General features: G+C 37.4%; 2 protein-coding genes across 2 annotated transcripts in view; both read left to right on the forward strand.

Moving 5' to 3' along the window:
* The window catches only part of LOC113066682 (uncharacterized), a 672150-nt gene that overhangs the window by 585548 nt on the left and 71676 nt on the right, over positions 1 to 14926 (forward strand). The gene's annotated exons all lie outside the window — the stretch shown is intronic.
* Positions 8857 to 14861, forward strand: LOC113066695 (catalase). The gene is made up of 13 exons (XM_026238665.1): positions 8857 to 9059; positions 10299 to 10470; positions 10991 to 11101; positions 11642 to 11772; positions 11860 to 11964; positions 12043 to 12168; positions 12642 to 12833; positions 12940 to 13092; positions 13350 to 13488; positions 13706 to 13836; positions 13917 to 14024; positions 14185 to 14268; positions 14697 to 14861. Exons 1-13 carry the CDS (start codon positions 8997 to 8999, stop codon positions 14757 to 14759), a joined length of 1578 nt encoding a protein of 525 aa, XP_026094450.1. The 5' UTR covers positions 8857 to 8996; the 3' UTR covers positions 14760 to 14861.

Below are 14926 nucleotides of genomic sequence, written 5' to 3' on the forward strand. Positions count from 1 at the left end.
TGCTGTCGGTGAGATCCTGTTGTCTCTCGGTTATTTGCCGACTGCAGGACGTCTCACTGTGGTCATTGCCAAAGCCAAGAGCCTGGTCTGGACTAACGGAAAGACCACAGCAGGTGTGAAGCTGAGCTAGATGCTGCTGAAACAATATTTATATCCACTGATTATCGGTTAGAGTTAGTATTAGGAATGAAATAATTAGAATTGGAATGGTTTTCCAGAAATTGAATCAAGGTACATCTCCTACTTTGGAAAACGCAATGTGCGAAAACCATATACTGAATTTGGTCTGTTTCCATGGGAAACAGATCTGTTTGTGAAGGTGTATCTGCTCCAGGACGGCAGGAAGATCAGGAAAAAGAAGACATCCGTAAAAAGAGATGATACTAATCCAATCTTCAATGAGGCTATGATCTTCTCAGTGCCAGCCATGGTCCTGCAGGTGACAACACTCGTCTGTCTCTGTGTCTGTCTCTGTGTCTGTCTCTGTGTCTGTCTGTCTGTCTGTCTCTGTCTTTGTCTGTCTCTGTGTGTCTGTCTCTGTCTATCTGTCTGTCTGTGTCTGTCTCTCTCTGTGTGTGTGTGTGTGTGTGTGTGTCTCTGTCTGTCTGTCTCTGTCTTTCTCTGTCTTTCTCTGTCTGTCTCTGTCTCTGACTGTGTCTGTCTCTGTCTCTCTGTGTCTGTCTCTGGCTGTCTGTATCTCTCTCTCTGTGTCTGGGTCTGTCTGTCTGTCTGTCTGTCTGTCTGTCTGTTTGTGTTTGTGTCTGTCTCTGTGTGTCTGTCTCTGTCTCTCTGTGTCTGTCTGTCTGTCTGTCTGTCTGTGTTTGTAAGGTTGATTGGTGTTTTTCAGGATCTCTCTCTGAGAGTGACAGTTGCTGAGAGCACAGAAGACGGCCGTGATGAAAACATGGGTCATGTGATCATCGGACCTGAGGCCAGTGGAATGGGAATAACTCACTGGAACCAGATGCTGGCGACTCTGCGGAAACCAGTTTCAATGTGGCACGCGCTCCGGAGGACCTAAGACCTTGAGTCCTGACCCCTGACCTCTGACTCCTGTCTGCATGGTGCCTGCTGTCTAACTATCCTAACAGTAAAGGCACAGAATATGAGGAGAAAATCATTGTGTCTCCGCTACCCTGAGGATGGATGGAACTGTAATGAGAGAAAGGCGGCTCAGGATGTCTCATCTGTAAGGGTCTTTGAAATCCAGGTTTTCTTATCCAGGTTGTCTTAATTTCTACATCTGATTACAGGGTGCCTGGTTGTGTGCTGCAGCCTTTGCATGGAATGTAAAATGTGTAAGAAATTGTAGCCACATTCTGTTTTACTAAAAAGGAAAGCATGTAAAAGAATATTTATTATTATTATTATTATTATTGGAAGTTTTAATAGACTTATTTTTCTTATTTTCCTCTGCTTAAATATTTAAATAAGAAATATAAGGCATAACAACAACCTTGGGACTTCCTGTCCTTTTTCTCAGGCAAGTGCAATGACGCTTATTAGCCTAATAGTGGCGCCTTTGAGCCACATTACGTATATGTTTTTTTTTTTTCAGTCCTCCAGTTTATTTTAAGAAATATGTGTAAATTTAAAGTACCACATTTATTTATTTATTTTGACTAATGCATTTTACTAGTGGGGAGCGTGCAAGTATTTTATAATAATATAAGTCAAGGGCAAGTTGCTAAAAACAGTAAACAGTCTTTTAATAGTTATCTCTTATGTTTTGTATAGCAATGTGATTGCTATACTATGAATAGTAATAACATTATGCATTAATTAAATAAATCATACATTTTTTACAACTAAACTTAAACAAATGAATTTTATGTGGCCAGTTTGTCAAGTTTAGACTGCAGTTCAGCACATTATTGATTTATATATTTATTTAGACAAGATATACATTTGAATTACTTTGTATTTATAACATGCATATTACAGTACAATGTATTTCTCATTTCACAAGAGAACCATTCTTCTCTGCCATTCAGTGTGTCAAAATGAAAGAAAGCACTTTTTGATCAAGAGTATATTTGTTGTTGGACTTCAAAAATAGTTGTTAAATTAACCTTAGTACATTAAAATCATATATGTATTTTATAAGTATCTACAAAACAGTAACCGTTACTGGATTTCTGAAAAATAGAGCATAAACTCTTACTTTATTTAATCACAGGAAGCTGCACTTTGTAGTTTTGTACTTTGTAATGCATTACCCCAACACTGTATAAAATACACACATTCATCAAACTGGAATATGTATAAATTAATGTATATTTCCTTTCACAGTTTTTCTTTGGTACGAGAAAAAATCAAAAAATGTTTAAACTGCCGCAATAATTAAATATTTTGATGACAGAATGTAAAAATTAATACCAAAATATATGAATCACATCCTCCTAAACACCTCAAATGTTTTATAGAATGAATATCAGATTTTAGCTTTTTGCAGTCAGTTGATTTGATGAAGAGCTGCAAATGCTGTGATTCGTTTTTACTAACAATATTTTAAGCTTGAACATTAAACTTCATTCTGTGCCAAATTCACCCGAATAGAAGCAATATTCTCATTTGCAGTGTACATCTAATGTTGGTGAACTTTAAAAGATTTAAAGAATGATTAAACATAACTTTACAATGCATGCACGTGTATACTGTAGGACATATTGCAATCAAATAAATTATTTAAATAAAAATACTTTATGTGGTTTGTTTCATATGAAGTCAATTGTTATTTTTGTGTTTGAGATGTGGGAGAAAAGTAAATTAGTGGTTTCAAATATGAAATTTAATTGTAAGTTTGGTGAACAGTTTTGGAGGATTTGATGCTTCCCATCATCAATACAACAGTGGCCAGCATCTCATCTATATGGCTTTAATCAGGGGTGGATCTAGAAAAATATTGATGGGGTGGCGAGAAGGGGGCAGGAATTTTTGAGGGGTGGCAACATATGGCAGACGTATATATACTGAATTTAGTCACAGTTATCACAGTTTGATGATAAATATATGTGCACACTACAAAATGACACAAGCTATCATTTACAAACTTAATCTCATGCAATCAATGTCTTGCATTTGAAACAGTTCATATAAGGAATAAGTGACCATACCCCATAAGCACCACCACACTCACTAATGCATACAGTATGCATCAACATGTAATTAAGAGCATTATAAAAGGTTCATCGTTATCAATATGTCAATTTATTATAAGAAACACAAGACTTTAACAGCCAATGACATCTACAGATGGGGAGACTCAACTGAATTTCTACTGTTAGTGTAAATCACCATCTAACTCAACCAGTCTAGACTACATTTAGCCTTAGATGTTATATGAATTTGGTCCCTGAAGCATAGGTTTTATTAGCTTACAATAATAATAAATAAATAAACATTATAGTTACAAATACAAATGTACTTTTAGAAATTGTTTTTGAAAAATATGGTGTTATTGTTTTGGCAAGCTTAAATTTTTAAAAAAGTTTTAAAAAAGCTTAAAACTTCTAATAAAACTTTAAAACGTACTTTTGTAAGGGTTGTGATATGCACGTTTTTTTGTTGAAGAAATTATAAAGGATGTGTCATCTATAGCAAAAAGGTGTCCAAAAATCAAAGATTAAGTGAATGAAATGTTTGGTCAGTAGCCTAAACAAGGATTTGATTGTCCTGTAAGTGTAACAGCAGCAATCACATGGCATTTGTAATAACATGTACATAAATTGTTTATTTTGTATTTGCCTACATTATGTATTGTAACAGTGTTATAATTAACCAATCATTATTGCCTCATTATTTTTTTATATAATGCATTTTAAAGTCATTTTAAAGGCTATTGATGGCTTAGGTCTGTTTTTATAGCAACAACAAAAAAAAAATATTACAGTATATTAATACTGGGATCGCGAATCATTTGAGTCAGTTCGGGAGTTCGGAGCGGGATCGCGAATCATTTGAGTCAGTTATGGGGATCGCGAATCATTTGAGTCAGTTCGGAGCGGGTTCGCGAATCATTTGAGTCAGTTTGGGGATCGCAAATCATTTGAATCAGTTCGGGAGTTCGCAGCGGCTTCGCTGATCATTTGAATCAATTCGAGAGTTCGAAGCGGGTTCGCGAATCGAATCATTTAAGTCAGTTCGGGAGTTCGTAGCGGGTTCGCTAATCCTTTGAGTCAGTTATGGGGATCGCGAATCATATGTGTCAGTTCGGGAGTTCGGAGCAGCTTCGCGGATCATTTGAATCAATTCGAGAGTTCGAAGCGGGTTCGCGAATCGAATCATTTGAGTCAGTTCGGGAGTTCGGAGCAGGATCGATAATCATTTGAATCAGTTCGGTAGTTCGTAGCAGGTTCGCGAATCATTTGAATCAGTGCGGGAGTTCGTAGCGGGTTCGCGAATTTTTTGAGTCAGTTCGGGAGTTCAAAGCGGGTTCGCGAATTATTTGAGTCAGTTTGGGGATCGCAAATCATTTGAATCAGTTCGGGAGTTCGGAGCGGGATCACGAATCATGAAAGATTCGGGCTCATAAATTTTTAAATTGGCCAAAACCTTTCATTTGTTGCAGCCAACTTGGGTGGCAGCAGGGGAGGCAAAGCTTTCTTTTAGGGTGGTATCAGACAATGTTTTTGGTGAAATCTTGTTTGCAAATACCTCAACTTTTTTAAATGGTATTAATTTTTTGTAGGCTAAATGTACTAAACTTTTTTTTATAAACTTTCTCATTACTAGCAACAATTTTCATTAAAAAGCTCATTAAAGCTAAGTCAAAATGGTCAGCACTTTACCCAAACATGACTCAGTATGTTTTTTTTTACAGTATGAACTCTGCCAAATATTTTTTTGTTTAATAATTAAGTAAAATAAATTCATTTTAAAATCATCATCATTGTGTCACGGCGCCGTGGAAAGAACAAGATCTGGGTCCAAGTGCAGGGAAGAGACACTTTATTATAACAAGAACAAACGAGAACTAAAAGGCCAACATGGCAAAAACAAAACCAAAACGAATCAGGGGGACAAGCCGGAACACGAGCACGAGCACGAGCACGAGCACGAGAAACACAGGTAATCAACATAGACATTACAATATAGCCAGGCAGAGTGGTGGGTGAGACTAAACTTTATACTCGTGAACAAATAGGGAACAGCTGTGTGAGTGAGTATGTGCACAGGTGTACAGAGTGAGTGGATGCAACAGGTGTAACGTACAGAGTGAATGTGAGTGGGTGAAGGTGATGAGTCCGGGAGAAAGGAAGTGGTGCCCTCTGGTGGTGAGAGGGAGGACCACCGGGTCCGGACTCGTGACACATTATCCTTGTAACAAGTATATAAGTCCAGTTAACCATAAAGCCCCGTTCACACCAAGAACGATAACTATAAAGATAACTATAAAGATAACGATATTAGCGTCCACACCAGCGAACGATATCGTCTGTTTATTCTGAGCGCACCAGCGTCTGCCGCTTTAAATCCTCGAGCTCTTTATAGCAGGGTGGATTCTGATTGGATGTCAATGTTTGTATCGTTCATCAGCTGGAAATAAAATCGTTCTGAAAATTATTCCAGAGATACTGTTTCTCTATGCCTTTATCGTTATAGTTGTAGTTTGGACTCTGCTATTCTTTAAACGATTTTTAGAACTATATCTTTATCGTTATCTTTATAGTTATCGTGCTTGGTGTGAACGGGCCTTAAGAATCTATTACACATGTATTCTATTTTGGTTACTATTCTAAACAATTATAGCTTCAAATATCAACTTCCCTATTTCTTGTGTTCCACCAGCTATATTTCCATTTTTAAGGTTCTTTTTCATTCTGATATTTCTGACCATAAGGAGTTTGATGACGTCTTAAAGTTTATTTGTATTATGGGTTAATAAAATACTATATCCACAAATTTAGATACCTAAGATTTAAACCCAGCTGCAAAATATTTGCTTCTGATCTACATTTATTATTATTATAATCACTTAAAAGATTATCATTTAAACTAAGACAGTGTGGTGCCCCTGGGCACTATACCTCAAAAGCCATACCTCCAACTACCATATTTTTCGGACTATAAGTCGCACTTAAGTATAAGTTCCATCAGTCCAAAAATACGTCATGACAAGGAAAAAAACATAAGTCACACTCGACTATAAGTCACATTTATTTAGAACCAAGGACCAAGGGAAAACATTACAGTCTACAGCCGCGAGAGGGCGCTCTGTTTTCAGTAGTAGACTACAGGAGCACTGAGCAGCATAGAGCTGCTCATGTTTTAACTTTAACTTCAATGGTTAACAGGGAAAGTGCAGTCAATCGCTTCTGTGTCATTGTCATCCTGAGCTTTAAACCAGTATCACTCGTTTAAAAAAACTTTCGATCCATGAAACGATACGTCAACGCGTCCGCCATGTTAGTGAGGGCAAGACTGCCTTACTGAATAAAAAACTGAATAAAAACACAATAGCGTTCTCACTTACCAACCAATTTCAGGGGTTAAAAAACATTTTTAAAAAAACTTTGCCTCCAGTTGTTTAGTAAGGTTTGGAAAATTATTAATTGAAAGCTCACATTTGTCTCACTTGATGATTTCGTTGATTTTTTCGGTTTACAAATCTGTTAATTTAGTATAACTGTGACATATTCATGTAATGTAAATTGAATGTACATTACATGATATGTAGTTGTTTTATTGCTTTCTCTGTGTTCAATCGCAACATTTTTCTTTCTTTTTTTTCTCTCTTTCTTGTGCCTCAGGTCAGAACACAGCCCATTCCCTTTGAAGTACTGGGATAAAACCTAAATAATACATCTTTAAACACTAATAATTTACTATCAGTGAGAAAATTTAATAAAACTAGTAAATACAAATCACACACTTGAAGTCTGCTTTTCATTTTGATAGCACTTTAGCCTATAGAAGAATACAACCAATAATAACACAAAGTGTTAACACATGTAACTGATGTCCTCATGGATCCAGAGAAAATGAAAATATCCACTGATACAGTGCACAGTAGAAATATAGTAAAAGTGATATTTTAAATTAAAAAGTATATGTAGTACAACTTAAAGTAAAGTGAATAATATGAAAAGCGAGTACAACGGTACAATAACATATGAGATATAATAGATTTATTAAATTCTATGTATAATATGAATAATACCATAATAAATAACTGAACAACAATAGGTTAATAATAGCAAGAAGATTATGTAATATAAAGGGTGGAATAATACAGAATAGATAAAAATGAAGAATAAATTAATAGTAAAATAAATAGTCAAATAAAAAAAATTGAAATGTAATTTTAAAGTACTAATTATTAATCAAATTAAGACACAACTAATGACACAACACAAAAATATTGTGGACATGAGTTCCAAATTGTGTTTAATTAATGAGCTCCTAAAGTATAAAGTATATATATATATATATATATATATATATATATATATATATATATATATATATATATATATATATATATAGGCTAATACTTGAAGATGCTTGACATTTTGTTCTATAATGCACATTAAACACACTCATGCAGAAAACACACATTCTGAAACAGTGGTTTGTTTTTCGATGTATGTTGGGCGGCACTTTGGAGCCTGTTTGCGACTCGGTTTATTCAGATCGGCACTTCGGAGTCTGTTCGCGACTCTGTTGATTCAGATCGGCACTTCGGAGCCTGTTCGCGACTCTGTTGATTCAGATCGGCACTTCGGAGCATGTTCGCGACTCTGTTGATTCAGATCGGCACTTCGGAGCATGTTCGCGACTCTGTTGATTCAGATCGGCACTTCGGAGCCTGTTCGCGACTCTGTTGATTCAGATCGGCACTTCGGAGCCTGTTCGCGACTCGGTTGATTCAGATCGGCACTTCGGAGCCTGTTCGCGACTCGGTTGATTCAGATCGGCACTTCGGAGCCTGTTCGCGACTCGGTTGATTCAGATCGGCACTTCGGAGCCTGTTCGCGACTCGGTTGATTCAGATCGGGACCTCGGAGCCTGTTCGCGACTCGGTTGATTCAGATCGGCACTTCGGAGCCTGTTCGCGACTCGGTTGATTCAGATCGGCACTTCGGAGCCTGTTCGCGACTCGGTTGATTCAGATCGGCACTTCGGAGTCTGTTCGCGACTCGGTTGATTCAGATCGGCACTTCGGAGCCTGTTGCGACTCGTCTGATTCAGATCGGCACTTCGGAGCCTGTTCGCGACTCTATTGATTCAGATCGGGACTTCGGAGTCTGTTCGCGACTCTGTTGATTCAGATCAGCACTTCGGAGTCTGTTTTTATTATCGTGTGACGGTGTGTAGGTGCCCAATCTGTCGATGAGTCAGGTATGTTTTATTCTGTCCTGGTGTGAGAGTTATGAGAGTTGCCCGCTCCAATATGGCGGCGAAGTTGACGTGCGGTCGAGCGGCCAATGAGGCGTCTAGGTATTTATATGTCTATGGTTACGATGACATCCCCAACAATTGTGACTGGTCCATCTAGTAAAGCGCTGAGAAATGTAACATGCATCACGTGAACAACAGCGATCTTAATATTAACAGAACATTTAGCAGTTGTACAATAAAAGACAAGGGTTCACATATGCCCGCACATTTAGCTTTCTTTTATTCTATTTCTATAACGTGTTTCCAAATCCGTTAACGTTAACACTGTTGCCGCGGATTGAAGCAAGTATAATAACTTGATATTTAGACCCTGGGATGTCTAATTATACCAGGGATCCCCACCAAAAACGTGTATTTTCTCCCCAGAGTGGGGAACCCATTTAGTTATTGGATAATTATGAGTAGCAATTGGACGGGTTTTGTTGTGAAGACCTGGCAACCCTGACGTCAGGGATTGGTGAATACTGTTGGGTGGCGGTAATGTAAGGTTCACTTGCAAAGAACAGACTGTTACCGAGCTTAATAAATAAAAGCGTGGTTTGGGTCCACAGAAGTGTAGTATCGTGTTTAGGGTGTCATTGAAGAGCTGAATAATGGCAGACAGAGATAAAGCGACGGATCAGATGAAACTGTGGAAGGACGGCCGCGGCTCTCAGGTCTGCTGCAGAATTCAGAGATTTTATATCCTTAGTATGAGATTGTGTGCGTTAAATAGTTTTAAATCGTTTATTTTAATGGTTCATTGTGCAGTGAGAAATTGTGCCAAAGGTCGCAGGAATGTAACGCAATAACACGAAAGTATTTGTTGATATATTTGTGTTTTGATGTGCAAAACGTCTGTAAATTACACCAAAGTGTTGCGTTGTTTTTTAAAAAACGACTTTTTTTCCTGAAATTCATATCTGAAAGTGATAACTTGTTATGAATGCAGTGGCAAAAGACTGCATAATCGCACTTCAAGAAAATAAATATTTATCATATATTTGTGATATTTGTTAACTTATGCCTACTTGTTACGAATGAATGCTGTATATAGTGTGCAATATATTTATATATGATTGTACAAAACACTAACGTTAGTCAGATGTTGGATTGCGTAATGAAAACTGCATCCCCTCCACGGTCTTATTTATGTGCATGGTTGGTTGTTTTGAATCTGTAATGGTTCGCAAGTCAAAATGTACAGAATTATGCACAAAACAGATAAGGTTTATTTCATAATTTCAAGTGAAATGTATTCGTAGTTGAAGTGTGGGTCAACGGCTTATTTGACGGAAGACGGAAGAGCCCCCGCCACGTCCCACTCTTCTCTAACATGATTGGTCATTAACATGATTGACACCTCGCGCATCAAATCAAAATTTGGAATACAATTTATGTTGTGAGAAGCCAGATAGGCCCCTCTTCTCTTTGTTTATTTAACGAAGTTACGACAGATCGTCTTCTGCTACAGTTAAAATGTTATTTTAAAATTTTGTAATTTTAGAAGTAGATAAAAAAAACTATTATAGTTATTTAATCACTATTTTCAGGCCAGATGCCTATATAATAATAATAATAATAATATATATATATATGTTTTTTTTGCCAGTATAGTTTTATAAAATTTGTCTAAGGTGTGACAGATGTCAAATTAGTTTTAAATAAATTCGAGTTCAATATTTTTTTTTTATTATAATGGTTAATATAATACATTCATGCAATATAAGAAATATATTAAATCTTTAAATTTGAATATTACTAATATTATTACACTATTTCAAAGGATTTACTGAATAATCATTTAAAATACATATTATGCTGAGTTCAGTGAATACAATTATTTGGTTTGTTTATTTGTTATTTTAATTAGATTTAGTGTTGCTTTTCAGTCTCATTTTGTTGTATTTTCCCAGCGGCCAGATGTCCTGACCACTGGAGCCGGAGTCCCGGTAGGGGACAAGTTAAACTCAATGACAGCGGGTCCTCGCGGGCCACTGCTGGTCCAGGATGTGGTATTTACTGATGAAATGGCCCACTTTGACCGAGAGCGGATACCAGAGAGAGTCGTGCACGCAAAAGGAGCAGGTCTGATTTAAAAAAAATGTTTTTGAAAGTCTCTAATGCCCACCAAAGCTGCATTTATTTGATAAAAAAGCAGTAATATTTTGTAATATTATTATAATTTCAAATATATGTTTTCTTTTGTAATATATTTTAACATGCATTTTATTCCTGTGATGCAAAGTCTTCACTCTCTCTTTCAGAAATCATTCAGATATGCCGATGTTGTGCTCAAGAAACATTTATTATTATTATTAATATCAATGTTGAAAACTGTTGTGCTGCTTCATGTTTTTTATGAAAACTGTTTTTTTTTTTCAAGATTCCTTGATGAGTAGAAAATACAAAATAACAGCATTTATATAAAATAGAAATATTTTGTAATCATAAATGTTTTGCTGTCATTTTGTTTTAATGTGACAGTATTAGTGCTGTGAGAGCTGTGTTCTGATTGGATAGACAGTAGTGGGGCACTTTAGAGCTTGTATTTGATTTGAAGGAGGGTATGACCTTCAAACTTAATCTTTTCTCTGTTTCTTCACAGGAGCTTTTGGCTACTTCGAAGTGACCCATGACATCACACGCTATAGCAAAGCCAAAGTGTTCGAACATGTGGGAAAGACAACACCCATCGCTGTTCGTTTTTCCACTGTGGGTACGTTTCTGTTTAGATATTACAACATTTGTTTCGCCATGGGATTTACATCCCGTGGCAACCAGGATTTACACAAGCTTAATTCTGGATCCAGAACACCTGAGAAGAGATGATTTCACCCCCTCAGAGGACCTAGGATGATGCTAACCCTGAAACAACATACAGAACTAACACATTTTGCTTTAAGTGTGTTTACATCATATAATAATTGCTGTTAAAAGTGTTCATCATCTGGTTGGCTACGTCTTTGATTTCTGTCATATGCACATAAACTGACAGTCACAACTGATAAGCTACTACTAAACATTGTAGAAAATTTGTTTTCTGTAAAGTTGCTTTGCATTGATTTTTATAGTGATAAGCGCTATATAAATAACCTTGAATTGAACTGAAATAGTGGAGTCTGTACTCTGTATGGATCGATTGTTTTGATGTTTTCGTAGAAACACTGTGACTGGAACATGCTCTTGCTTACATACCTACAAAAAGTATAAAACACCACCTTTGCACCTTCATAAATGTGAATTTGTTGGTTTATAGCTGGTGAGTCTGGGTCAGCAGACACCGTCCGAGATCCTCGAGGTTTTGCAGTGAAGTTCTACACCGATGAGGGCAACTGGGATCTTACAGGAAACAACACCCCCATCTTTTTTATCAGGGATGCGCTTCTGGTGAGAGACACAATCTATACACACTCCCTGGTGTGACATCAAGAGCCTCGTCCCAGTATTAACAGTCAATGTGTGTTGTGTTTGTAGTTTCCGTCCTTCGTCCACTCTCAGAAGCGGAATCCGCAGACTCACGTGAAGGATCCGGATATGGTTTGGGATTTCTGGAGTTTACGTCCCGAATCGTTGCACCAGGTACAGTTGCAGAAGTTGCTCACTTTTGCGCTTTTCCTGTAGAATGTCCTGCTCATGGATATGTATGCATGTGTGCAGGTGTCTTTTCTGTTCAGCGATCGGGGAATTCCCGATGGCTACCGTCATATGAACGGATATGGATCGCATACCTTCAAGCTGGTCAATGCTCAGGGTCAGTCTGTGTACTGCAAGTTTCACTACAAGGTACGTACTGTTCTTTGTGTACAAAGTCTACAGCACAAAATGACAAAATCACAGACAAACAGAACACTTTTGATGTTTAATTAGGGCCAAAAATATTACCACAATATTCATTTCATATCATTAATGGAGAAAGAAATGCATTTCACCTTTTAATTTAGGCCCACATTAAATCCATTTCAGTTTAACCAAAATTTAGATTTGTTTTATGATTTAATAAAAATGCATCGAAATGAATTCATTAAACACTTTAATCAAGAACTTAAAATGTAATCAATTTAACGTATTACAATTAATTTACAACAAAAAAACACTGCACAACAGAACCTTTACACTGTATGAATTAAAGCATGGATGTAAAGTGTCTAGGTTGATCTGCATTATATTCTTTAGTCATAATAATAATAATAGTTGTAATAATAAAAGTCAATGTCAAGTTTTAATTAATTGTATTATCACTCATTCTTGTGTTTCAGACTGATCAGGGCATTAAGAATTTGCCAGCTGAAGAGGCTGACCGTCTGGCTTCCTCCGACCCGGATTACTCCATCAGAGATCTCTACAATGCCATCTCAAACGGCAACTTCCCATCCTGGACTTTCTACATCCAAGTCATGACCTTTGAGCAGGCGGAGAACTGGCAGTGGAATCCTTTTGATTTGACTAAGGTATCCATTTGTGCTCTCTTATAGTTTTGATGAAATAACTCGTTCTTCATAATAAAGAATGAGATGTAGGTGTGTCTATCTGAATAACTGGCTTTGTATCTTTCAGGTGTGGCCCCATAAAGACTTCCCTCTGATTCCTGTGGGACGCTTTGTGTTAAACCGAAACCCTCTCAACTATTTCGCTGAGGTCGAGCAGCTGGCGTTTGATCCCAGTAACATGCCGCCTGGCATTGAGCCCAGCCCGGACAAGATGCTGCAGGTATGTTTGTACTAATGTGTCACAAAACTTATTAAGCAACCCACCCAGACACATTTCATAAGTTCGTTTGCACAAGTTTAAAATGCACAAAAGGATGCTTGTTCACTATTTTGTCCTTGAGCAAGACACTTAAGCTCTCCACACTTTTAGTAAGCATCCTGTAAATCACTTTGGATTAAACCATCAGTGACTAATAACTAATAGCAAGAATGGCTAGACTGACTAAATACTGCAATTACTCAATTTTGTCGCCACAGGGGCGTCTTTTCTCTTATCCAGACACACATAGGCATCGACTCGGAGCGAATTACCTCCAACTGCCCGTCAACTGCCCCTACCGCACCCGAGTGGCAAACTACCAGAGAGACGGACCCATGTGCATGTACGACAACCAGGGTGAGTAACACACACTCCAATCACGGGATGTCCAATGCTGTGTTTGGTTTTGAGTTAGAGCTGGTATTAGTCTCTGAAAAGTGAGTCAGATGACATTCCAAACAGATGTTGCATTGTTCAAGACATGTGAACCAAACATGCATTTCATTGGGCATTGAATTTTTTTATTAACCTCTTGTTGTTGCAAAACGACATTAGTTCCTCTCCTACCCTGCAGGGGGGGCTCCTAACTACTTCCCCAACAGCTTCAGTGCTCCTGATACCCAGCCGTGCTTCATCGAGTCCAAGTGTAAAGTGTCTCCTGATGTGGACCGATACAACAGCGCAGACGATGACAATGTGTCCCAGGTTTGTTGGTGAAAGTGTGTGCATCTGTGTCTGAATAATCACAAGTATGATGAGTTCTGATGCACTGATGCATTCTGCAGGTGCGCACGTTCTTCACGGAGGTGTTGAACGAAGCCGAGCGAGAGCGTCTGTGTCAGAACATGGCCGGCCATCTGAAAGGAGCTCAACTGTTTATTCAGAAACGCATGGTATGATATTTTGTTCCTGGTACAGTGAGATGTTTTGCTAACGTAAATCTCATGAAAACTAGTCAAACTTATCATTAGAAGTTTTTCAGGAATATATGAACATATATAAAAAAACCATTTGGTTCCGAATGATTCAGATGGATTCATGTGATTTTTGCAGGTGGAAAACCTGATGGCCGTTCACCCCGATTACGGCACTCGCGTTCAAAGTCTCCTGGATAAATACAACGCTGAAGGGAAAAAGGTAGAAAACATTCAGTCAGCCTCACACACATTCATGTACACTGAACAATTTTTTTTTTTTAGAAGTTACTAGCTGCAATAAAACATTATAATACTATACGTTTAAAAAAAAAATACTGTATATGCTTCAAAATTAACCTAAATGTACAAATTAAAAATATGGCAAAAATTATGATAGCATTTTAATGGTACTAAAATATAGAAAGCTTATTTTTTAAATATAGAAAGCTTTTTCTCTCTCTGTTATCTCTCTCTGAATTATTAGTTTATCTTGCAATTCTATTTTTTCCTGTGCATTTTTAGATTTTAGAGTTATGAGGAAATAAAGTCAGAATTGCAAGATGAACAGTCAGAACTAATAAATTTTATTCTGTGGTGGCAATACGCTTTATTTTATCATTATTTTCTCTGTCTTCTTTATCTCTCCAGAACACTATTCATGTTTATTCTCGTGGTGGACCATCCGCTGTGGCTGCAGCTTCTAAGATGTGATTTCAGAGTGCTCTCTGCACACACACACACACACACACACACACACAAACAAACACAAACAAACACATTCATTCTCTTATAGAGTGTGATATAGAGTCATGATGTTTAATTCATTCCTTGCCTACTGGAAAATACAGAAATCATATCTAATATGGCCAGTTCACAAC

This window comes from Carassius auratus, chromosome 50 (assembly GCF_003368295.1).
Source record: "Carassius auratus strain Wakin chromosome 50, ASM336829v1, whole genome shotgun sequence".
Taxonomy (NCBI): Eukaryota; Metazoa; Chordata; class Actinopteri; order Cypriniformes; family Cyprinidae; genus Carassius; species Carassius auratus.